Source organism: Ochotona curzoniae, unplaced genomic scaffold, assembly GCF_017591425.1.
Source record: "Ochotona curzoniae isolate NIBS_2020 unplaced genomic scaffold, NIBS_Ocur_1.0 scaffold_1852, whole genome shotgun sequence".
NCBI lineage: Eukaryota > Metazoa > Chordata > Mammalia > Lagomorpha > Ochotonidae > Ochotona > Ochotona curzoniae.
The window spans coordinates 10,931,173-10,958,160 of NW_024467087.1; the positions used below are offsets into that span (position 1 = coordinate 10,931,173).

General features: G+C 41.1%; 1 protein-coding gene across 5 annotated transcripts in view; it reads right to left on the reverse strand.

Moving 5' to 3' along the window:
- LOC121169058 (integrator complex subunit 6-like) overlaps positions 1–26,988 on the reverse strand; it is a 60,906-nt gene that overhangs the window by 23,516 nt on the left and 10,402 nt on the right. For 4 of the 5 annotated variants that reach the window (XM_040999522.1, XM_040999520.1, XM_040999523.1 and 1 more), the window contains exons 3-6: positions 2,749–2,898; positions 1,869–1,958; positions 588–771; positions 225–353 (exon numbers count right to left, since the gene is read on the reverse strand). In XM_040999522.1, coding sequence (XP_040855456.1) covers positions 225–353; positions 588–771; positions 1,869–1,958; positions 2,749–2,898 — 553 coding nt within the window. Of the gene's footprint in view, positions 1–224; positions 354–587; positions 772–1,868; positions 1,959–2,748; positions 2,899–13,265; positions 13,371–26,988 lie in introns of those variants that run through there. The other variant, XM_040999521.1, reaches the window with a different exon arrangement.

Consider the following 26,988-nt stretch of genomic DNA (forward strand, 5'->3'; position numbering starts at 1 on the left):
GAATATTCTTGGGAACATTCAACATGAGATGAAAACTATTATAAATTGGCTACCTAAGCATACATATAGGCAGTGATATATGGAAGTCATTGGATGAATGTTTAGAAGTACTTACTGTATTCAGAAAGTGAAGACTGTGTCTACTGTAATTTGTCTAGTGTCTTCTAAATCTTAGGTCAGTCCTCTATATAACAGTTTAGTGTTAAAAAAGTAATCTACTGTACCTTCTCCAACAGGAAGTGGATCTGGTCCTGTTTTTTCAAAATTAATAACAACACCACTCTGAACCTTTTGAACCAGAGATTCTAAACACTGGTTTAACATTCTTTGTGTTCTAACACAGTAGGAGCGACCTATATCAGAAGAAGAAACAATAGCATCAAGTATGCTAAAAATCAAACATTGTTATAAAAATTACTATAAAAATAAAACACAAGCATTTGGAATCCAAAATATCACTTGAGGTAACAACCACATGAGTTTAAGCAGCAGAGTTAAAAGATTCTTAAAGAAAACAAGACTGGACTTCATGAAAGCTACACTCTGTTGTTCTGAATTCTTACAGAAATAGTAAACGTTATCCATACCTCCTGTGACTTCACACATCTGTGTGATGGCGGATTCATCAGTTGGTACACTTCCTATTTGCTCCGGTTCAGTAGAAGCCACTCCAGGCAAACGTAACACCAAGGCAAATAATCTTTGATCCCAACGAAAAGGTTCTTTGGTTAGTTCGCTTCCAGGCAGAGGAGAATTCAAGGGAAGATGAAGCTGATAAGGTAAAATTTGAAAATTTCACCAGAGCAATTCATACAAAAGAGAAGGAAGCATTAAATATTTCATTTTCTCTCCTGTAACTCAATAAAATTAAGCAATCTTTCAAAGATGACCAAGTTTGAATGAACTTAAAAAAATATATTTAAAGACAGAATGGCAGAGAAAGACAGAAGTGGGGTAGGTGAGCAGGTGGAGATATCAGTCTTCCATCTGCTGTTTTGTTTCCCAAATGCCTGCAACAGCCACGACAAGGACAAGCCAAACTAGGAGCTTGAAACTCAATCTGGGTCTTCCACGTGAGTGGCAAGAATATTACTACTTGAGCTATCACTTGCTGTTCCCAGAGTACACATTAGTAGGAATTTAAATTAGAAGGAAAGGAACTGGGGCTCAAACCAGGCACTCAAAATATGAGATGCACACATGGCTAAACCACTACACCTCAATGCCCATCCCTTATTCTTTCTAAAATAAAATATTTATTTATTTATTTGAAAGGCAAAGAGATAATAGTACGCTACCATCTGCTGATTCAATTCCCAAGTGTTCATAATGGCTAGGACTGAGATTGGCTGAAGTTTGGAGCCAGGAGCTCAATTTAGATGTCCCAGAGAGAGAGTCAAAATTACAGTTTCCAAGGGGCAAAACCTGAGACATAAACCAATAAAATTCAACAAGAGATGTGGGCTTCTCAGCAGCGGGACAGGTGGCAGGGCAGGGAGAGAGACAAATCTTCTATTTGTTGATTTACTTTCCAAATGGCTACCACATCCTGACCTGTGCCAGGCCAAAGCTAGGAGTTGGGAACCCCTTCTTAGTCTCCTAAATGGGTGGCAAGGTCCAAGCAACCTGTTGTGGGTCCAGGTCATCTTCTGCTTTCAGAGTGCATTAGCAAGGAGCTGGATCAGAAGTGGAGCATCCAGTACTGGAATTTGCACTTATAAATGAGATGCTGGTGTCGCAAGCAGTGGCATAACCTGTTGTGACATAAAGCCAGCCCCCAACCTATTTTCCAGGGGAAATACATACCTTCCTCAGAAATGGTTGCATTGTCTTTGCCATTAAAACAAATGTGAAGCATTAAATCTCACCTCTTCTTGAACACCAGCTGTGCTTGTTAACTTCTTTCCATCGGTGATGGTGATTAACATAGATGGGTCTAGAAAAAATGGATTTCTCCCCTAAAATACATTTAGAAAGCATTAATCTAAGAAAGGTAATAAAATGTATTTAAACTTTTACATTTGCCTTGCCAATGATTTCTCAAGTATATGATAAAAATTGCCAGGATAAAAAGAAAAATATTAGCAGCAAAAATCAGGGAATGAAAATAACAATCTCTGAAAAGTTAAGCTATGTATAAACAAATTCTGATAATTCAGGAATTCCCCACACTACAATATCTAAACACCTCTATCCCTCTATTTTCCAAGTAGCCAGAAAGCAATATTAAGGAAGTTGTAACAGTGGGATAATCCATACTCATGAATGTATTCATGTGAGTCAAAACCTGCAAGATACGGGGCAGGAGTAACTCCTGCTCTGCACTTGGACTCTGACCATTGTGAGAAGAATTTTTAGAATATGAAAGAACAATGGTGGTAGCAGTGAATGCTACTCTGCCTTCATCTCATACTAGAGTTTTTTCATCAGATTGCAAGTGATGGGGCAGTCAACAATACTGAAACCTTCCAATTTTCTTATTCCAACATTTCTCAGTAATTTACTCAACCAATTCTCAGTTGTCCAATGATTTAATTTTAGGCAACTTTATTTATTTATTTAAATAACCAAGCGACATTTGAGAATTAAAAACTGGGACTCTTTTTGAAAGGATGTATTTAAAAGATAAATGTACCTCTTCTGCGAAGTTATGAAAAGTAGCAGAAAGCTTGGTAAACATACTCAAGTTAATTTTCTTATCCCAAGTCACCAAAATAAATTAGCTATACTCACTCAAATTTTTTTTACCTGTCCATAATTGTCTATTCCAGATATTAATCGATTAAGATTTAACAAATCAAATGAAGATCTCAGAGCCTGACCAAGAGTAGTCAATCCAGAAGCCTGAAGATTTTTTAATTCATTCATAAACGTTGCATGACTTTCCTTCCAACCAGCCTGAAAAACATTTACAAAGAAATTCCTAATTATATAATGAACAATAAACAAGTGCCAATAACCACTAACAGCAAATATCAAACTTCTAACAAAATTTCTGCTCCTTAACCTAATTCAATTTTATATCTTGACTGATTAACTCCAGCATGCAATTCGTTCAGAAAGATCAGTTAGCTTTAGTAATCCAAAGCAAAGAATTCAAGCAAGTAACATAATCCTCAATCATAGTCAGAGCTAGGGCTTTAAGAAGTCCTCTTTTAAAAATTTATTTCTTTTTATTGGAAAGGCAGAGCTGCAGAAAGAAGCAGAGACAGAAAGATCTCCAATCTGCTGATTCATTTCCCAAGTGGCTGGAATAGCCAGAGCTGAGTTGATTTGAAGCCAGGAGCATCTTCCACGTCTCCCACATGGGTGCAGGGTCCCAAGGCTTTAGGCCGTCCTTGACTGCTCTTCCAGGCCACAGGCAGGGAGCTGGATGGGAAGTGGAGCTGCCAGGACACTAACTTGTGTCCATATGGGATCCTGGCGCTTGAAAGATGAAGATTTAGCTCCTGAGTAATGGCACTGGGTCCAAGACGTCCATTTTTCTATCCATGCTCAAGCAAACCTACCAAAACCATCACGGCACTCTCAGCGTGGTACCAATGAGCATGGAGTAAGGGACAGAAGAAGCAGTAGGTATTTTTCCAATGAATTTTCCTTTACAGACCAACAATTAGTCACAGAGTGTCTGCTCAACATGAATTTTTCTAAACAAGATTTTTTTCTCCCAAGAAATATTTCGTATTTAAATGATCATATAGAGACAATTATAGGACCAGAGTCACACTTATTTGGAGAAAACCTTGCTGGCATCTTCAAGCACTCACAACACCCCCATATGCAACGAAGAGACAAACAAATTATTTTGGCAAAGAACCAATATCCTAAAGGCATCCCAGACAGCTGAAGACAGCAGTAAAGAACCAAGGACCCATGGTCAACAGCCAACATGCGGTTACGCATTGGTTTGGAGAACAGAAGAAAGGAAAGGGGGCTGGTGTTGTGGCATCATGGGAAAAGCCACTGTTTGTGATGCCAACATCCTATATGAGTACTACTTTGACTCCTCGCTGTTCCACTATTGATCCAGACTCCAATGGACTGGGAAAGCACCAGAAAATGGCCCAAACGCTTGGGTCCTTGCACTCAAGTGGAAGATCAGGATGAAGCGCCTGTCTCCTGGCTTTGGCATGGTGCTGGGGTCCATGTGATGGATGTGGAAGACAGGAAGGTGTGAAGAGTATTGTTCCTTTGCAGACAAGGCCGCAAGGAATGTCCCGCTGTGTGGCAAGGCCCAGTGGATGTCTCTACAACACCTGAATGCAGCTCTGCCTCCCTTTGCATGGACACCGGACAACCCCACTGAGTATTCTGTAATCTATTTAAGCATTGTCTGCCTCTGCGGAGTTATTGTTAAATATCAATAGGAACTTAGAAGCTGATGCTGCTGTTGCTGTTTTTTAGCCAAAAAGCTGTTATCGCTGTTATGGCTGCATCCTGTGGCAATATGCTAATCAAGGGTGCTAACTCCCCTTTTGGTCCTATGCTAATCAAGGGTGTTCTGTCTTCAGGTGTAGTGGGAATCTATTCTTTCCCTCTTTCTTTGATCTTTTAGGGCCCTTCCTTCCTTGACTGTCTCAAGACCAAGCTGTAAAGCAATTGTGGTAGGAATGTGTTAGTGATTGATATGCACCATCTATTGAGTACCTTTTCCTAGCCAGGCGCCAGGTGCCAGGTGAATAGCAACCTAGCCTTAGGTGAAACTAATGGCAGAGTTATCTTTAGAAACCCCCACTTGAGCGTGATGTAAAAAGCCTGAGCCAGAGTTTGACTGATTTTGTATAAAGCGGACAGCTTTTGTGCGTCGTCCACAATGGTCAAGAGTTCCTAGTGGTCCGTCTCTTTCTTTCTTTGCGCCTCATCCACGCACCCTTCGCGAGTTCCGAACTCAGCTGGAGCTGGACTCCGGCAGCAAGTGGCGCCTGAACAGGGACTCGACGAAGGTAAGTCTTTTCTTTCTCTTTGCGGCGTGGATAGGACTTCACCCAGGGTGCTGCAGGCCCCCTGACAGAAGGTCAGGTTAGGAGGGGTGAATAGTCAGAACTTATATTGATAAGTTATGTACCCTCTGTGCTGTAAAAATGGGCCAGAACGATTCTAGTGAAAGAAGTTTATATGCTGATATTATTAAACATACCTTATATAGGAAGTGCATTAAAGTTAGCAAGAAGCAATTATTAGAATTTTTACAATTTGTACAAAAAGTTAGCCCATGGTTTATTGAGCAGGGCACTTTAGAATTAAACACATGGGACCAGGTAGGGAATGATATGAAAAGGTGGTATCGGAGTAATGGACGAGTGGGCATGCCATCCTCTGCATATGCCATTTGGAATGTCTTACGGCAGGCACTAGATGTGGGTCCTGAGTCTTATCCTGCGCCTTCAGCTCAGCAGGGAGAACATACTCCCCTTCTTGATCCTGAGAAGGGAGGCTTAGGCCTTAGTTATAGCTCAATGGAAAGTGTCTGTCCTGAAGATAAAGTAAAATATTGTAAAACTGATCATGGAGGTTTAACAGATGAGGAAGAAGATTTTTTTAAACCAGAAATATTTAGATCAGGAGTTAGAGATTGTGAAAAGGGGCAAATGGCTGAGTTACATGATAATAGGTCTCCTTCTGTTGATGATAAGCCTTCAAGGTATTCTGCTAAGCCTTGTGAGCCCCTTCCAGCAAGACCAGATCCAGCAAAGGTTGGCTTTAGAGGAGCAATGCAGCAGGCACAGAAGGAAGGTGATTTTTTCTGTTTTCCTGTTGTCTATGAATGCGATGAACCTGAATGGGAGCCACTGTCTTATAAGATTATTAAAGAACTAAAGCATGCTGTCTCTGACTACGGGCCAAACTCCCCGTACACTATGGCAATAGTGGAGAGCCTAGCAGCAAAGTGGATGACTCCTTATGATTGGTTTCAGGTTGCTAAGGCTTGCCTCACTGGCGGAAACTTCCTTTTGTGGAAAATGGAATATGAGGAATTAGCTAAAGCAGAAGTAAAGTCTCAGAGATCTGTGAGGTGTGGCAAATTTTCTTTTACCTTAGACATGCTTTTAGGACAGGGCACTCATCTTGGCGTTGCAGAACAACTCACTCTGCCTAAGGAGACATTACAGCTTATCTCCTCCCTGGCAATAGGAGCGTGGAAACACCTGCCATCTCCAGATCAAAAGTCTCCAGGTTTTGTAAATGTTAAGCAGAAGCCTGAGGAGCCTTTTGAAGATTTTGTAGCTAGACTCACCGAGGCCGTGAACCGGACAGTAATTAACAATACAGCTACAGATCTCATAGTTAAACAGCTAGCTTTTGAGAATGCCACTCCAACTTGCCAAATCTTAATTCAGCCAGTGAGAAGGACAGGAGATTTGTCAGACTATGTTCGAGCTTGTGCTGAGGTAACTCCATCTTATATGCAAGTGTTAACTATCGCTGCAGCTCTTCAGGGTCAAACTGCTACTCAGATTTTAAAGAACATAAGAGGCAATCAAAGAAATAGAAAAAGAAACAATTGCTATTCTTGTGGTGGAGTAGGGCATTTCAGCCACAGCCGTCCTGCCAGAAACTCATCCCAAAATTTCAGACAGGAAAAACTTATAGGGACACTTCTAAGCCCAATTTAAATATTCCTCGCACTGTCTGTCCACGGTATGAGAAGGGATTTCATTGGCAAAAGACTTGTCAGTCTAAATTCCACAAGAATGGGACAGTTCTACTGCCTCGCAGTCGATCTAAATTGAGTAAACAGTCTATACAGGATGAGGTGCAGGGAAACGAGAGATGGGCCCTGTCCTGGGCCCCCCAAGTAATGAGGACATGTATGGATATTGTCTCTGAAAGGTACAAAACTAAAATGATGAGTGCTGCATTAAGCAATGGTTTAAAGCAAAATAGATCTAAATGTCATAATTGTGGCAAATTGGGACATATGTGGAAAGATTGTAGGAAATCAAATACCCAAAAATCCGGTAAACAACTTATGGGTTATCTAAAAGCCTGTGGTAACATGGGGATTTTCAAACACCCTACTCACCTTGCAAGGTTTCAAACCACTGCTATTCAGAAGCAAATGAATGCTAAGTGTTCTAACTGTGGGAAACCCAGCCACCTTCCAAAACAATGCCAAGCAGCACCTCTTTTAGCTCAAAAATGTGGCACTAATACTGTTAAGGATCAATGCCCTAAGATAAATTCTAAATGTCACAGAGGTGTACATTGGGCAAAAATATGTAAATGTAAATCAAAAATTGATCATGATGGCCAGCGCCTGTTGTCAGGAAACTCCTGGTGGGGCTAGTCTCAGGCCTTGAATAATCAGAGGTTTAAAAGACAGCAATATTTTACCCAAGCTGTGCCTATAGAAGAGTAACAGACTTAAAATCTGATATTGATTATGGAAATGCTAATTAAAAGTTGGTATCTTCCTTGGCAATTAATTATGCTACCTACTGTTCATACCCCAACTAGATGCTTGTGGCAACAAGGGTCTTTTGAGTGGCTGCATCTCCTTTCCATGTATAAAAAGGTTATTACTCCTTATTGTGCTTTGGTCTCCACATTAATTATTAAGAGATATCATAGGAATAGGAGCCTGTTTGCAAAGATGTAAATTAAATAATTATTTCTTATAGCTCTTAATAGCTTAGTTATCTAATACCCAAGGATGAGACGTGACAAATAGCATTCTTAACCCTTGTGGGTACAATTTCATACCATTTAACTAAAAATCTCCTTCTTGTTAAAAGTCATCCGGTTATATTTCAAAAGATGTTCCTTAACTCCTTTGTTTTTAACCCTTTTTTGTTTCCTTAACCTGCTTCTTTAGTCTTTACAGATGGGTCATCTAACAAAATAGTTTCTCTAATCATAGATTTTGAAAATATCCTTACTGACCAATGGAAAGAACCCAATTTCCTCTTAAAATTTGGAGGAGGGAATGCTTTCATTTTTCCACAGGTCATGGACTTGCTGATGTGGATTCCTGATCGACTGATTAGACATCCTTGTCCAGTTTGCATTTCCACCCACTTGCCATTTTGCAGCGGCAAGCACCTCTACAGAAGTTCCTCCTCCTGCCCAGCAACTTCAGGGTTAAACTCTCTTCTCTCCAGCAGGTACAATCACTCTCCCTAACCTCTTCCCCCTCCTCTCTGTTAGGATACTCAGCCCACAGGTGCAGTTTCCCCAGGACCTTTTACTTTTTTTCCCTTTGTCAAGCCTCCCACCTCCAACCTTTTTTAGCCAAAAGCGGCAGGGTAGGAGATGAACTAACTTGGGTAAACAGAAAAATATCTAGCATCTTGTACTTTATAAATAATGTTTTCTCATAAGTAACATCTCTTTTTTAACTCTATTGAATCTTTATATTGAATTTTTGAATTTTATGAATATAACTTAAGGTATGTTTAAGACATTCCTTTAAAAGTGTAACATTTACACCAAACATAAATTGGAATCAAAGTAACATCTAATCCATTGTTAAATTTTTTCCAGCTATGGGATGCACCCATGTGCTTTTATCTGCTAGTCTTTATATTTAAATATATCAACTTTAAAATACTGTTTGCAGCGTTTTCTAAAATGTTCATTATTGCTTCATGGAATTAAAGTCTGATCCTCTGTTATTACAACAAAGTTTTGAAAGCACATATTATTATAACATCTCCTCTTAATTGTTTTTATCTAATTAATGATTACATCCTTCTAGTTAGCTCCAGTGAACTCCAGACCTGACTTTGTTGAAGTGTCTCAGAATATGATAAGATTCTATGTTGAAGTGATCTTTGTGTTTTCTGCCTTTCAGTATGTTCACATTGCTTCAGATTGATAAAAGTTATGTACTTATTTTATAGGTATTTAAAGTGATCACTTAATGCCAATAATTACATCTCATCTATATTGTGTTATATAACGAGATTCTATTTCAACTAGATGTTATAAATCTTGACATCCTTTATGCATTTTAAAAATTCAAAAGTTTTACTTAGTAGATACAACTGAGTAGGCATTTGGGTTGTATTAAAGATACTGTCAGATGCCAAGTGGGGTAAAATTTTGTCATCAATATATACTACAAAAAAAATTTTTTTTTTTACAGTAGTCTAATTCAAATGTCTGTATTTCCAAAAGTTCCAGGACAGGTAATGCTTAACAACAAAAAGCCAGATAAGGATAAATGTTTAGTTCTGCAAATATGTCTAGACTGCTGACTTGGGTTAATCTATATTGCTAAGATAACTAAAATCAGGGTCTTCAGTAATGACCAAATTTTTCTCTCAGGGTTTCAATTCAGACTGTGTTATCATTGTTGACTTTTCGCTTACTAATTTTTTAATAGGTACTGCTATCACCAAGCTTGGTTTACAAAGACACCTTAGTAAATCCTAAATGTATCTGACATGATCTGTCCTGCATTTTGTAACATTTTGGAGGCCTCAGTCAGAGGGTAGTAGCCATCCTGTGTTCTGGAGCCTGGCTTGGTCATCTGGGGAGGCCACCGTGATGATTTACACGGCCCCACTGCCAGTCCTGGCTTCCTGGCTCGCAGGATTTGCACTGACCTCTGCCTATATACAGTTACATCATCATCCAAATTTGCTTGTTTTGAGTACTCATCCTCATCTCAGACTCAAGAGGGCTGGATACAACACAACTTCTTGAGTCAAGGTCATATGAGACCCTCATTAGCTATTTAAAATTGAATGAGTGTGGTGGCCACTTATGTCTATCTTACTGTATGTCTTTCTGTCAGAATTGTTTGAAATTTTACTCTTACAGTACTCTATAGTTTAAAAAAAAAAAGGAGTGTATGTGTGATGTGTGTATTTTATTGTTTGTCTTCAATGTTCCTTGATCAGATGAGAAATGGGCACATGATAGATCTTAGTTTTATGCCATTCTTTCCCAGGTAGTTATTGCAAACACAATTTTTAATTTTTATTAGACGTTGCTGTCTGTTTGCTAGTTGGGAAATGCTATAATTTTAACTAACTCTTAAAGTTTTTGTAACAAAAATTATTTAGAGAACAGATGTACTTGCCTGATATATGTTCCCTAAGTCATCTTGGTGAAATCTTTATCATAATCCACTCTGTATTCTCCATCTATATTTATAAACCAACTGAATAACCATGCAAACTTATTTTACTACAAACAACAGGTTATTCTAACCAATTTATAATTTCAAAATGTCTAAGATCTTAGATCATTACTGAGACTATTTTATTGCTTTTTCCTAAATTAAGGTTGCTTTTGGCTCACATAATTTAAGCCTCAGACTGTCATTGAAAATGTTTTAAGTCATCCAAATGCTTGTGCTGAAGTTCACTTAATAACCAGGATACTCATGGTATATTCTCACTGCCTTTTCAATGTACTATTTAAGCCTGTATCTTTATTTTAAATTTATTATTTAATAGTTTTCACCTGATATTGTTACTAAGCATGATTAGCTTTCTCTTCACTTCTCTTCCACTTCTTCTCTAAAAACTCCAAAAGGCCTCTCAGAACATACAGGTAGACCTCCAGAATTTATGTAGGTATGATTAACTTATAAACCTGACATCCCAAAGACTGCCTTTACAGCCCAATTTCCCAGAGGCCCAGAGGAAGAGTAGTAAGCTAGGTACCAGGAGGAACCCTGATGCCATCTCTCCTTCTTGCTTCCCTCTGGCCAAAACAACAGAAAGTTTCACTAGCCTCAGTGCTACCCTTGCTGAGGTCAACAGACTTCCACCCGGAAATGTTTTAAAGGCGAAGTTTGCACAGATCAACACCTGCCATGAGGACACGTCACGTGTACATCTGCTGACTACCATCTACCACCGAAGACATCCCTATGCAGGACTCAAGCTACTTCCAAAAGGACTGCTGATAAGTAACATTCCTCCCTTACAAGATGGAGCCTTAAGCTTCCTCTCGCTTTCCTGAGATGGCGCTGTATACGCTGTAACTTGTGCAAAGTGTGTTGTCACTGATTGTCTTAATTCTAACTTTATGCCTGGTACCTTTGGTGTCTTGAGAAGGTCCTCATATGTAATGTTACCTGTAAATTTGACTGAACCATGGTATGATGCTGATCTTTATGCTTTGGAATTGTTTTCAACAACTTCGCCCATGCTTTGTGGTTTATATTTGGGCCTGACTGCATTTGTTACCCTTACTGGACCTCTTACAGCTGGTGCAATAAGTTCATAGGAAAGTATTGACAAATCTAGAGGCCAAGATTGGTGCATTAGAAGAAGCAGATATTTATATTGGCACTGAAACTTAACATTTAAAAACCAGGTTTGGTACTACTTGCCATAGCAGTTACAAATGGATTTGTGTCACTCCTCTTCCTTATAATGACTCGCATGTCCCTTGGGGTAATGTTAAGACTCATCTCCAAGGTGTATGGAATGACACATCGACTAGCCTTAGCATTCAGGAATTACATGGCCAGATTTTTGCCATCTCTCACTCTCATCTGCAAGCTCTCTCTGCAGGAAGTGTTACTAATCAATTCTTACAATCTCTTTCATCTTTTATTTCTGATAAGACCTCCTTCTCATTTTTTATAAATTTAGGAATCACACTGATTATTCTCCTTTTTGTATTGTTTTTTGGCCCAGTCATCTTCTGACGTTTGAGCTCCACGATTCAAGCCACTCGCAGAGAACTCCGCACCCTCCAACTTAATAATAAGAGAGGGGGAGATGCTGCTGGGGTCCATGTGATGGATGTGGAAGACAGGGAAGGTGTGAAGAGTATCATTCCTTTGCAGACAAGGCCGCAAGGAATGTCCCGCTGTGTGGCAAGGCCCAGTGGATGTCTCTACAATACCTGAATGCAGCTCTGCCTCCCTTTGCATGGACACCGGACAACCCCACTGAGTATTCTGTAATCTATTTAGGCATTGTCTGCCTCTGCGGAGTTACTGTTAAATATCAATGGGAACTTAGAAGCTGATGCTGCTGTTGCCGTTTTTTAGCCAAAAAGCTGTTATCGCTGTTATGGCTGCATCCTGTGGCAATATGCTAATCAAGGGTGCTAACTCCCCTTTTGGTCCTATGCTAATCAAGGGTGTTCTGTCTTCAGGTGTAGTGGGAATCTATTCTTTCCCTCTTTCTTTGATCTTTTAGGGCCCTTCCTTCCTTGACTGTCTCAAGACCAAGCTGTAAAGCAATTGTGGTAGGAATGTGTTAGTGATTGATATGCACCATCTATTGAGTACCTTTTCCTAGCCAGGCGCCAGGTGCCAGGTGAATAGCAACCTAGCCTTAGGTGAAACTAATGGCAGAGTTATCTTTAGAAACCCCCGCTTGAGCGTGATGTAAAAAGCCTGAGCCAGAGTTTGACTGATTTTGTATAAAGCGGACAGCTTTTGTGCGTCGTCCACGATGGTCAAGAGTTCCTAGTGGTCCGTCTCTTTCTTTCTTTGCGCCTCATCCACGCACCCTTCGCGAATTCCGAACTCAGCTGGAGCTGGACTCCGGCAGCATGGCCCAGCATCAGCTGTTGTAGTTACCTGGGGAGTGAACCAGCAGATGAAAGATCTCTCTCCCTCTCCCTCCCTCTCTCTCTCCCCCTTTGTCTAAGTACATTTTTAAAAGAACATAGCTGCAGGTTGTCTTTCTCTACTTTCTGGCTCCGTCTGTATGTAATAAACAGTTTTTAAAAGAAGAAAGAAAACGGTTGTGCTTATCTGTGAGTTATAAAAGCAAAGCAGAAAGCAATGCTAAAAACAGAATCCACAAGATGACAGCAGTCAATGATTAATCAGAGAGGGTCAGCAAGATCAAGAACACACAGCTTGGCAACATGGTAGATTAAATAGCTACCTGAGCTTCAGTAACCTTGAGGGCAACTGGTTGCTATAGTGCATGCTGATGCTGTGTCAAGCATGCAGTACAGCTGGAGGAGGGAATCAAGAGGCCAGTGTTGGGGCACAGTGGGTTAATCTGTAGCTTGCATGACAGGCACCCCATAATCAGAATGGTGGTTTGAGTCCTGGATACTCCACTTGTGATTCAGCTCCCTGCTAATGTGCCTGGGAAGTATTGGATGATGGCCTAAGTGTTTGGACCCTTGCCACATACATTGAAGACCAAGACTAACTTCCAAGTTCCTGGCTTCAGCCTGGGCCAGCCCTCCCAGACTGTCTTCCGGGGAGGGGTAACCCAATGGGTGGAAAATTTTCTCTCTCTCTCTCTCTCTGATTTTGAAGCAAAGAAAATTTTCTTTTTTAAAGGAGTAGCAATAACTTAAATTTAGAGAAATGCTAAATGACTTACATTGCATGCTTAGCTTAAGGCATTCCAGACCATTAGCCATACAAATACAGTAAACACTCTTCTCTAGTCTCATGGTCTACCAATGCAACTGGGATTAGGAGAATGACTGAGAGCTACAAAGGCAGCAAGTTATTGCTTAATGAGAACAATTCAGTAACTTCTGTGTGCTCTTGAGCAAACCCACTGGCCTCTTAGAACCCAAGTTTCACTATTTGATCTGGTGCAACAGTAAAAATGTTGCTTGATACACTCACATCTTATATTGGAATGCCTGGGTTTGAGCCCTGCTTCTGCTTCCGATCCTGTTATCTGTGAATGTAAACCCATGGGAGGATATAAGATGACGGCTTAAGTGCTTTGTCCCTGACACCAAGAAGGAGACCTGGATGGAGTTCCTAGTTCCTGGCTTTGGCCTGCCCCAGCCCTATTATGGGCATTAGACATTAGGAAAGTGAACCAGTGACTGATGGATCTCTCTCTGTATTTCTCTCTATTTCTGTGTCTTCCAAACAAATACATACATATATGTATATATGTATATGTATATATGTATATGTATATATACACACACACATAGAGATATACATATTTTTTTCTGTTTTTAAAAAAGAGAAATGGGTCAATATTGTGGCATAACAGCTAAAGCTGCCACCCGATATACTGACATCCTGTGTTTAGCACAGGTTCAAGGCTCAGCTGCTCCAGCTTCCTGCTAACAGCCTTGGAAAAGCAGCAAGAGATGACCCAAATATTTGCACCCCTGGCACGCTTGTGGGAGACCCAAAGAACCTCCTGGCTCCTGGCTTTGGCCTAACCCAGCCCTAATGCTGCCAGCCATGTGAGGAGAGAATTGATGAATGGATAATATCTCTCTGTCTATCCTTCCCTTCCTGTAACTCTGACTTTAAAATAAATAAGTAAATCCTTTTTTAAAATAGGGGAAGAATGGACGGATTAGATAAGCAGGGTACTGAGTGATGATGAAAATGCAGGTCACATTGTGATCTATGAGAATGGCTCTCTTAGGGGTTAAATACTTCACAACCTGCATGACCACCTTAGGAGAAGGCGGTTGGGGGTAAAATGCATTCCAGGTCTGGGATTTTGTTAAACTAAAAATGTGCTTAGTTGTTATTTTTTAAAGATTTATTTATTTGAAAAAGAGCATCACATAGAGGAATAAACAGTGAAAAAGTTATCTTTTTAAAAAATATTTATTTTTGTTTGAAAGGCAGAGCAAGAGAGAAGTAGAGACAGAAACCTTCCACCTGCTGATTCACTTCCCAAATGAATGCAACTGCTGGAGCTGGGCTGGTTTGGTTCTCCCACGTGAGCGCAGCGGTCCAAGGGCTTGGGCTATCTGCTGCTGCTTTCCCAGGCACATTAACAGAGCTGGATCGGAGGTGGAGCAGCTGGGACTAGAATTGGCACCCATATGGGATATGGGTGCCACAGGTGAAGCCTATACCTACTATGCCTCAGTGCTGGCTCCTGTTATTTTTAATATATTCAAGAAGAAGGAAGAAAATAAGGGAGAAAGTGACACATACAAAGGGGGATATTCATTTCAAGATACTCCATTTGCTGATTCATACTGCAAATGGCCACAATAGCCAGAACTGGACCAGGAGAAGGCAGAGACACAGTTTAGGTCTCCCACGTGGGTGGTATGGAGCCAGCACTGCAGCTGGCACCTACCACCAGCCCATCGGGAGGAAGCTGGACCAGACATAGAAGGCTTGAAGCAGGCACTCTGAAGCTAAGTGCAGGTTTCTCCAGCACTGTCTTAGCCATTGCACCACAACACTAACCCCATGTTTTTGCTTTTAACATTCCTAATACATCCTACAGGTCAAAGATCAAAAGGTTAAAAAAAAATCTTTAAACATGCTCCTGTGGCCAAATTGTATATGTATATATGACTTTGAATACCTGGCGAAAGTAGGGAGTGAGACCAATTTCTTATGTTGCAAGCAAAATCTTTGTGGATTAGGCAACTAAACGTTAGTAAAAAGTAAGGGTTATGATTGAAAGTGCCTTGTCATATCTGAACGTATCAGTGCATACTGCATTCAGAAAGCAGGCTTCTTTGGAGTAAAAGAGAAAGGTGTAGAGTTACAGTGTAGCTTCAATTCTTTATTCAGCACATCTTTACTGATGAACCATGTGCTACTACTCAGAATAGCACCTGTTAAGGATATTAAGGAGAATTCGCGCCTTAGGGATCCCTGTCACGAAGGAAAAAGAGAGGCACTTGTAGAGAGCAAAATAACAACTGAGCCAGAGAGTGTGTGCAACGCTACTCACAGATCATGGGTTATTTGAGGAACCCTATGAGGATGAAGATTCCACAAGAGCCCCTGGTGGAAGGGGTGGAAGGGACAGTCCAAGGAAGAGAGTACATAAAAGCATAGGACTTCTTGGCAAACCCTGAGTAGCCAGCCTAATTATCAATGTCCTGGGTACACGACAGGAAGTAAAGCCGATAAAGATAATGGGGCTTTGATTGGAAAGCGCTCAGTAGTTTGCCTTGTGTCTGTTGGCCCTGAGAAGGACTGGAGGTTTCTAATTAGGGAGAGATCAGATCTGTGTTTCAGCAAGATCATTCTGCTGGTAGTTGGAGAATAAATTGTAGGGTGGAAGGGAGGCTGAAGCTCGAGGTTGGGAAACTGGTTTGGAGACTGTTGCAATAGCTCCTCAAAGAAGTCATGCAGGCCTGAGCTCGGGCAGCCGAGCTGGAGAGGAGGCTGCAGATTAAAGAATCCTTTCAGAGATACAGTCGCGAGGGCTTCATAACTAATTACAGGGACGGGTGGTAGAGGGGGCCTGTGCACTGTACTGAGGTTTCCCTTGGAAAAACGCATGCCTAGTGAGGTCCTTCTGCCCAGAAACCGTAATTTCTGTACTCTACCCTTTCTGTAGTTGTTTCATTTACCAATCTCACCTCCACACTGCAGACTTACAGTTCTATATATAAATGTTGAATTCCTAAAGGGGCCACATGATGCAGGAAAAGTAATTGAATTACTTTATTTCATAAAAGGCTGGATGGGATAAGATTTGGATACCAAATTGTAACTCATCAATATTTAATAATGTCTCCTGGGCTAGGTAGGCCTTGTGATGTAGCAGGTTAAGCCCTTGCTTGAGATGCCAGTAACCCAGACTGAAGTTCCAGTTCAGGTCCTGTCTCCTGCACTTCCAATCCACCCTGGGAGGCAGCAGCTTATGGCCCAAGTGCTTAGGCCTCTGTCACTTGCATGGAAGACTCAGATGGAGTTCTGAACCCCTGCCTTTGGCCTGGCTCAGTCTTGAATGTGCTATATGAAGTGAATCAGCGAACAAAAATGTTTTCCTCTTCACATAAACATTAGATAATAAATTTTAAAATTACATATACCATTAAATAAGCAAAAATAAAGATTTAAGAACAGCCTGCAAGCTATTTTAAAAAATGTGTCCCAGTTGTTAGTAGTCATACTCATCAGAATAATTAAATCTTCCTTTATAATATGCAAATAAAGCATTTGAAGCATTTTTACATCTTAATCTTTTTTTAAATTATTTATTTGAAAGGCAGAGTTACATAGAGAAGGAGAGAAAAAAAGAGATCTTTGATTCTCTGATTCACTCCTGAGGTAGCCACAATGGTCAGTGCTGAGCACGGTTGAGCCAGGAGCTTCTTCTAGCTTTTCTATGTGGGTACAGGAGCCCAAGTACTTGGGTCATCTTCCACTGCTTTCCCAGGCACAATAACAGGGAGCTGGATCAGAAGTGGAGCAGCTAGGACTCGAACTGGCACCCATATAGGATTCTAATGCTACAGGCAGTAGCTTAACTCACATGCCACAATACTGGTTCTCTCTCTCTCTCATTCTCTCTTAAAGAATTATTTTTATTGGAAAGGCAAATGCACAGAGAAAGAGGGTCAGAGAGAAAGATGTTCCATCCAGTAGTTCACTAGACTAAGGACTCTTACATGTATTCTGCATATTCACATCATAGACATGTCTTATTAGAGTAAGTCAAAAGTTTCCACACTTAATGGAATCGCCAAGTTTCACTTAATTTAAGCTCACTTTTTCTGATGTCTAAATACAGAACCACTGGGTGTGCAAAAACAATGAATTAGGAAGGAGAAGACCCTGGTCTGTGTGCCTGACTGCAGCCAACTAGCTCAGCCAGTAGTGTCAAATCACTTGGTCCCACCGCGGTGCTTGTGCCCTCACCCAACGAATGAAAAGGTCACACAAACAATTCTGAATTCCCTTCCAGTTTTCATAACCTTTCCTTCTCTACTGCCACCACCCTTTATATAAAACTGACTTAGAGAAATCAAATACCGTCTGCCTCGTTGTCAGGTGTGGTTTCAGTTTGTATGGTCAGTTAAAAACGTCCTGGCATGCCAAGAGAGCACAGCAGTTTCAGCCCCTCAGCGACCTGGTCCTGGCTCTATGGGAGTGGCCGCTAGCCACCCCCGCCACCCGCTGCACTCTGCCACCACAGCTGGAGAGGATGCATGCTCCTCTCCTCAGGGGGTGAAGCATAAAAGCAAGGATGGTCAGCACTGTCATTTTCATTTTCTTATCTGAGTGCTATTTGGAAACAGGCAGGCTCAACTTAGGCCTGTTTGTGAAGTTCTTTTTCATTCTGGTTTGTTCTAGGACGTGTAGTACTTAAGGAGTGGGCAACTGCTGCCCCCAGCAGGGAAGATCTGTCAATAGGTGAACTTTTCGGAAGCATTTCACAAACACCCATGGAAACGCCAGCCTTTGATCTAGCTTTCAGGAGGCATGGCTGTTATTTAGCACTTTGGCTGGCTCCTGTGTCTTACTCCTCTGTTCGTTTCAAACGGAGGCATGGATGTTATTTGATGGCTCCCATAAACCTCAGCCTCCTAGTATTTGTCCAAGACTTTGCCCCAGTTTTAACCAGCCCCTTTCTCCAATTAATTATTTATTTATTTCTATCTTTTTTTTTTTTTTTTTTAAATACAGGAACCTTTTCGTTCATCAAAATCTTGTCAGGGTGTGTAAATAAGTGGAAGAGATAAAAACAGATCAGCTGTCCGTGAAGGGGTTGTGGGATTGGGATTAGCGCTCTCCCGGAAAACCCCTGCTCTTTTTCTAAAGGTCACCTGTAATACCGGCCCAGACAGTAGCAGCCTTGCTAGAGTTAGTATAACGCACAGGCTTAATAAACAAGCTATTCATTTCCCCATCAAAGTAACTGAGTAAGATATTGAGGGCAAGCGTATCTAACTTTCCACAAAAGAAGTTCTCCTTATAAACTAGGCAAACTGAAATCTGTAAATCAAAGAATAATTGAGTAATTAAGATTGTCTGGGAGGTAACTGTTAACAGGGATAGGAAGTGACTCTTCTCAAAGAGAAAAAGGAGGCTCCTTGAAGATCACAGATCGTCACAGAGAACTTTCAGGAAGGCACTGCTTGCTGTTTTCCCAACTTGGAGTGGAGCCAGTGGACCTTGAACAGTAGCACAGTCCAGCCCAAGTTTCCCCTCTTGTTAGGAAACCCTTCACAAAGAATAAATAAAAAATCTCACTGACATCCAGAATGGCAGCTCCAAAAGGTTCACGGAAAGGGGCCAGAACTGCAGTGCAGCTGTTTAAGCTGCCGCTTGTGAGGCCAGCAACCCATACAGGAGCTTCAGTTAGAGTCCCAGCCACTCTGATTCCAATCCAACACCTCGCTAAAGTGCCAGGGAAGGCAGTGGAAGAGAACCCAAGTATTTGGCCAACTTTCTTACATTTGGGAGACCTGGATGAACCAGTGGGATGAAAAGATCGGCCTCTAATTTCTGTCTCTCCAATTCCTCCAATTCCTTTCTGTCAATGTCTCTCACCCCAAGTGTCTCCCTTGCAGGAAAAAAAAAAAGAGTATGAAAGAATGAAATGTTTGCTTTGTGTAAAAATGTTTTTGAAATCCATGTACAGTGTCTTCACAAAGCACATTCCCTATGAGCTTCTCGAGACTATGTGCATATTGCTTTCCCTATTGTGACAAGAATGTTGTTATCTTTTATTAAAGGAAGTGAAATCAGCTTGGTAATATTTGCCTTCATAAGCCCTCGTTAGAGGCCTAGTCTGAACTTCAGGCTCTTCTAGGTAAATGCAAGCTAGATGGTGAACGAATCTGAGTATTTTCCCAGATGTCACAAGCTAAAGCCGGAGTCTAAATTTAGCAGGGCCATCATTTCTCTTGTTGAAAGATAAACTATTTTCCTTTTTCCATCTGCTTCTCGTAAGTTTAAGGAAAACTTGCTCTCTTAACAACCCAGAGAATTTCAATAAATAAATTGCTGTTCAACCAATTTACTTTTTCCTTAAATCTAACATTCAATCATCTTTGTCATCACAACTATCCTCGAATGGTAAAACTGACCAGTGTGTTTGGACGATGTGAAAAATTGGAAGTCTCATTTTTTTCTACCAACTCTTTCTCCTAAGGAGAGATGACTTTTTTCTCGTGGTCACTTCCCTTAGTCTAATATAGAATATTTGTGCAAATTACAAATTTCCAGTGTCAAGAATTACCTTCTTGCAGTGAAAATGCACTCCAATTTTGATCAATACAATCTAACGGTGAATTGCCTTCCTAGATAACAAAGCACATGACAACTGAATAGTCTAAAAATGTTAAAACGCTTTTAAAATAACTTTTATAGCCAGCACATCTATAAAGGAATTTGTTAAAAATTATGAAGTAGACATTATGAAGACACTATATAATTATAAAAGAATTGTCTTGCTTCTTGTTCGTGCACTTAAAGCTCCCTTTTTGCAACATATTTTCTGACCCTATGACACACTTTTTCCCTTTAGCAATTTGTTTTGATTTTACTGTTTGTGGTTTTCTTACTTGGCTCAAGACTTCTAGGTTCAATGGAGACATTTTATTAATCCTGTGTTTTTCATGTATTAGTATACCTTTTTCTTCCATAAAACCATTTATTTTAAGAATATTTGGTTAAAGCTACTACCCTAAGACATCTTCTTAATATCCTGAAGTCCTTAAAATGTAGGAAAACAAATCCTAACACAAAAGTCAGAGTCGTGTTTATCTCTGGGGGTCGGAAGATGGATGCCATGGGGGGGCATACACAGGCCTACTGTGTTACTCCAATGGTCTACTTGATTTGATTAAACTCGTTCTCCCCCCGAGAACCCTGAATGCTTGCATTCTGAGGTTTGGTCTACCAATTTCCATCTGCATGCTTCAGGAAACACTGCCAGCCCCAAACCACATAAAAGATAGCTAGCCTACTTGAGCTTTCCACTTCACAAAAAGAGTTCCTAAGAAATTACTCCTAATACACTGCATACAGTTATTTGACAGTCTGTGGCCTACTGAAATGTTTTTCAACAAATATTCACATGGCCACATATTTGAAGTGAACGGGACAAACACATGATTGTGCTGACAGTCAGCCACCATTTTGCATTATCGGACTCTTTAAAATAACCTAACGACTTCTTTTACTGGATAAACAATCCTAAGGACTTTTTCTAGAGAATCTGCTGTGTTTGTGAGGGTGAAGTTTTACTTTTCACACCAAGGAACAAAGATCAGATTATGAATCAGCACACCTCTCAGAGTTTCCTGGGAAGTGAGAGAAGATCAAAAGAAATTTGATCCTCGCCGGTGGAAGGCAACACACAGAAACCAGTCATTGGAGAGACTTTCCTCCCCGTTTCACAATCCAACTGCACTGCGAGTGCTGCAGAAACACCCCAGAACTTGGTGAACTTGGGCGGACGTATGCATTACACGCTTCCTTTCCCAGTCGCTTGCCATTCCCACTGTGTCAGGAACAACGCTATTGTGTGGGTCAGTCATTCAGTTGTTCAGCTGGGCTTCTGATAAGCAAGGTTTTTGCGGATGCATATGCACAACAGTGATTAGCAAAGGCGTCTTTGGGCAAAACACACAGAAGGTAGGAGATGGAACCACCCAAACACCGCACAAAGTGTCCGCGGAATAACATCACGGAAGGGTTCTTCCTGTAGATTGACTAACATCTATTTCCCTCGGACTAATGCTTTCTTAAAAAACTCTCCCTCTCCTCAAAAAAAAAATTAATGAACTTTTTTCAATAAAAGTGGAATGCACTCTCCTGAAATAACCACTAATAGGGACTCTGTCCTGAGAATTAAACGGTTAGCAGCAAACAGAAATGACACCAATAAGGAGTGACATTTACCGATTTAACCACTAAATATGCAATGTGGCACATTAAGCTCATCCACGAACTACTTTCTCAAATGTAAAGCAAATTTGAAATGGCCCTGAATTCCAAGCTCCAATTATATCAGTTCCTGTCTTTCAGTTATACAATTCTCTGCTGTACTTTTTCCGTAGGAACCCGGAAAGTAATCTGGCCTAATCCCTTTATTTAACAGATGAAGAAACTAACACCATAAAAGGTTAAGTGACTTGCCCTAGGGTCACGTGTATAATTAGTAGCAGACTCAGGCCAAGCACTCAATTTTCAGAGTTGCAGTCCAGCACTCTTGACAGAGCTGCTGAAGTGACACAGCTTACCGTGATAGGACCATTGGACGTACTGACCATGTTTAAAAATACGATCTAAGAAATCGTTGAGGGTTTTTATTTATTTAATTTTTTTTCAAATTTCCATGTATTTCTTTTCGTTTCTTTGAAAGGCACAGAACCAGAGGCACACAGAAATCTTTCAACCACTGGGTGGTTCACTTCCCAAATGAGTCAGGAATCAATCTCCCACGCGGGAGGTAGGGACACAGGTGATGGATCATCACCTACGGGCCCCCTCGCCAGCATGGGCATCAGCAGGGAGCCGGAATCAGGAGCAGAGCTGGGACTTAAACTCAGGCACTTAGGTATGGGGTATGGATGTCCCAAGTAGGCTCTTAACTGCTGTGCAAAAGCCCCACCTCTAAAACCTGACTCGTTTTTTTTTTTTAAGTAATTTTCTGATTCTCCTTCTAACATACAGCTCAAAAACATCAATTTGAAATAAAGTGGACAATGTCTACATACAAATGTAAGTTTTCAAGAAAAATAGAGAGCTTTGCTTAGGACATTGTCAGTACTTTCATTTAAGAAACAGTACAGGAGGCACCCCAACTTTCCAATGCTTTGTTGTTTTAAATGCGAGATACTCTCCCTAGAACCCTTTTGTATATTACCTAGTTCTGTAGGCTGTCTGACAGATATAGAAAAGTAAATAGAAAATAAGACTTATTAAACAGCAGTGCCTCCAGGCAACTTCAACTTCAGGGCAATTTAAATTGAACCATCTTGGTCCCGCTCAGGCTAATTATCCTGTAAAGGTTATACTCTTGTTCTCTCTCCCCTTCCTTCTGCAACTTCCCCTGGTTATAACAGCATTTTAAAGCACCTCCTGGGCCTGGCGCGGTGGCGCAAGTGGTTAAAGGTCCTCGCCTTGCACGCCCTGGATCCCATATGGGCGCCGGTTCTAATCCCGGCAGCCCCGCTTCCCTTCCAGCTCCCTGCCTGTGGCCTGGGAAAGCAGTCGAGGACAGCCCAAAGCTTTGGGAACCTGCACCCACGTGGGAGACCCGGAAGGGGCTCCTGGCTTCGGATCGGCATAGTATCGGCCCGTCGCGCTCACTTGGGGAGTGAATCATCGGACGGAAGATCTTCCTCTCTGTCTCTCCTCTCTGTATATCCGCCTTTCCAATGAAAAAATAATAAAAATAAATCTTTTTAAAAAAAAGCACCTCCTGTCACATCCTCCTCCTCAGGTCGCATCCTTAAAGGAATGCTTTCAGTTCACTTCCTCCAGTGCCCCAAGCCTTCAGCTGTCTGCCTTTGGATGCCCTCTTCCTTTGCTTGATATTCTAATGGTTGTCATCAGAAACAGGGAGACTTGCTGGTGTGGAAGAGACAGGTATGGACGAAGTGTGGAGTTTTTGCACAAGTGATGGGAAATAACTATACAGGCACATGGAGCAGATCGCAGAGAGCTCTGAATGTAAACCTGAGTAATTCAGACTTGACCCTGGAGGGATAAGGGATCTTGGAAGGCCTGTTAGGAGGATGATATGAAGAGACTAGTTTGGTTGTTTTGTTTTTTGTTTTTGTTTGGTTTTTGAAAGTTAGCACTTAGTGTAGACAGAGAATTGAGAGGAACTTAGAAGACGGTTACAAGGTTAGTAAGTGGACAAAACATAAAAAATGAAGATCTGGGCCCGGCGTGGTAGCCTAGTGACTAAAGTCTTCACCTTGCATGTGCCAGGATTCCATATGGGCATTGGTTCACATCCTTCCAGCTCTCTGCTTGTGGCCTGGGAAAGCCAAAGCCTTGGGACCCTGCACTCGCATGGGAGACCCAGAGGAAGCTCCTGGCTCCTGACTTTGGATGGGCTCAGTTCTGGCTGTTGCGGCCACTTGGGGAGTGAGTAAGCGAATGGAAAATCTTCCTCTCTGTCTCTCCTCTTCTCTGTAGATCTGACTTCCCAATAAACAGAAATTTTAAAATCTTTAAAAAAAAAGTGAGGATCTGGACTGCATCGATGGTGATGGCTTCATAGAATTTAAATTAAAGGAGCATATACAAGAAACATTTCAAAGGCATGAGGGAGGGATGGGACTTAGATGAACATGAAAGGAATAATGGTGACCTTTCAATCCTGGACGACCAATAGATGCAGAGTATGCAAGTGGGGACAGGTTTTAGAGATACAGGAGGTATAGCTGTTTGCTGATGTCAGGATAGCTAAGCCAGTGATGGACAGTAGTCAACTGAGACACTTGATATATTTGAAATCAAACATGAGCTAAGATGTAGTCAACAAAGGATTTTGGAATACAGTGAAAGAACTGTCAGAGGCAGGGGTGGAGGAATAAAGTGCCAAGTTTCTAGAAGAAAGACGCAGTTAGTTTCAAATGCAGTCAAGGACAAGGAGAATAAACATTGATAAACTATCCCAAGTAGCACTAAAGGAAATCCTCAAGACCTTCACTAAATCATATTACAACTCAATATTACTATTCCTCAGTAGAAAAACCCAAACTGTTTTGTGTCTTTAGTCAACAGTATTCAGAGACAGGCTCTTGGTATAAAATTCACTTAAGCTTTTCAAACTAAACAGGGCTATATAAATATGAAAGAGTAACTGACACTAATAACTAGTATAAATAACCAAATATGGTTAAACATATAGCATTGTATTATCTAAATCACTGTTTTATCATTATTATTATTATTGTTGTTATTATTACTAGTTCTGAGGCAGAGAAACATGCACTGCCACCCACTGCTTCACTCTCCAGATACTTGCCGAAACTGGAAGTAGCGTAGAGGCTGAAGTCAGGAGTCAAGATCACAATCCGGGCCTCCCCAGGGCTGGCAGGAATGCAGCTGCTGCAGCCATAAGCTCTGCTTCCCGGAGTGTACACTGGCAGGCAGCTGCAACTGGGAGGCTGAGCAGGGGTTCTATCCCAGTTACTTCAATGTGGAGCATAGGCACCCTTACTGGCACATCTTTAACTGGCACCTTAACCTCTGTCCACATCAAATACCCATCCCAGAATTCCACATTTTATACAGAGATCTGGCATATTATCACAAAAGTTTTCCTGGAATGTTTCTCTGGTTCAGATCCCAGTGATTGAGTTGCTAGGTCTCCCATTTCTTCCCTGAATCCCAGCGCTTGCTACCAACCATCTAACTAAGCCATCGAAGCCAAGCTATCCTGGCCATGAGAGGCTGCGACTTTAGAATGGGTGCTCTAGATGAAAGGAGGATTACAGCAACTGATGCTCGACACTGCAAGAGGGCAGGATAGTGCATTCAAGAATTGGCAAAAACCAGTTACACATTCTCCATGGGTTACTGTTACATAAGCTGAATGAATGTCTTTCTTTGCTCTGTAGGAAGCACATATATCAGGAGATTTGTAATGTAAACACGGCATAACAGCTTCTAGTGGTCACTGGACAATCAGGGCCTGTTCCTCCTGGGCTTACTCAGTGAAGGCCACCAGACTTCACCGTTCCCTTCCGAATACACATGAGGGCACTTCAAAATTGTAAGAGAGTGGGGGAGACGGCTAACACAATAGCCCAGTAGTCCTCGCCTGGCACATGCCAAGATCCCATATGGGTGCTGGTTCGTGTCCCGGAGGCCCCAATTCCCATCCAGTTCCCTGCTTGTGGCCTGGGAAAGCAGTAGTGGATGGCCTACAGCCCTTGGGACCCTGCACCCACGTGGGAGACCAGGAAGAGGCTCCTGCTTTGGATCATCTCAGCTTAGGCTGTCACGGCCATTTCGGGAGTGAAACAGGACAGTTCTTTCTCTCTGTCTCTCCTCCTCTCTGTAAATCTGACTTTCCAATAAAAATACATACATTGTTTTAAAACAAATGTAATAGGAAATGGAATTTCAAAAAAAATTTTTTTGGTACACAAAATTTTCAAATCTGTACATGGTGTTTTCATAATAGATGTTTTCCATGAACTTTTTGAAAATCTTTGATATGCATGAATTTCAAAAAGTTTTGCAACAAAACAAACCTATGCTTTAATTTGGTTTTCCATAAAGTTTTGAAGAAATACTAGGTAAGCTTGCAGCAAATTAGAAACCAAACTCCTCGACAGCTGACCAAGTCAGAGCATAACTGGGTGCATCAAAGGTGGAAGTTGATTTTACAACCAAATGCACCACGACATTTACTCAGAAATAGGCAAATAATGCAAAAGATAACACCGGATCAATGACTTTTGCTCACTGAGTGTTCTATCCCCAAGTCCGATTATATTAAATGCTGCTAGAAATCTGATCTTAGATCTAAGGAAAGAAAGAGAAAATATACATTAGAAGTTACCAAAAGGGATATTCTATCACAATTGATATAAAACATGGTGTGGTTAATTAATACTCTAAAGACAATTTTGTTTTAGCACGGGCTGTGCTACACTGGCTGGTGCCAATTTCCTTATCTATTAAAGTGGCAGTCATAATAGAAATTGTGACAAAGACTGACCAGAAAGATAAACTAAATAAACTTTACCTTCATTGGCACATTGCCCTGTACATAAACATTATTCAAAAAAATGCCAGCTGCTATTATTAAAAAGCTGATATTTGTTCATTATTATAAGGAAGCAGACACAAATACAATTATATCTGAAACATAAAGATAAGTGATAAAATACAAATAACACTTTTGACTATAAGGCAGGATTTAGAGCATCTAAAAGCAGGGTTATAAATTGGTCCGACCTCTTATACTCTCACAGGTTATTCATCAGGACAGTTGTACTTCTACTCAGGCTCAGAATTAAATGCTGGTATTCATTTCTTAAACAGAGGGACATTATACCATCATGATCAGCCACTCCTGTAACACTAGAAGGACTGGTCTGCCAGAAAGTTAACAACTGCCACAAGTCAGAATCCTGGGAGCCCGCCTGCCACGTGCACTTCCCTTTCCTTTGATGCCACTAATAACTCCCCACAATGTAAGGTTAGGGTCCTGCTAGAGAAGCCCAAAAAAGCTTTCAGGAAGAGAAGCATTGCAAACCCCCCTTCGTTTTGCAGGTTTTACACTATGCTGAGCTAGAGAATTTTCCCTTTATCCTGAGAATTCTTGGAAAAAAATAGCTATCCAAGTGTGATAGTAGAAATGACACATCTATCTAGTAACTTTGAAAGCACGTATGAGCACACACCATAAAAAGAATCCTGAACTACTG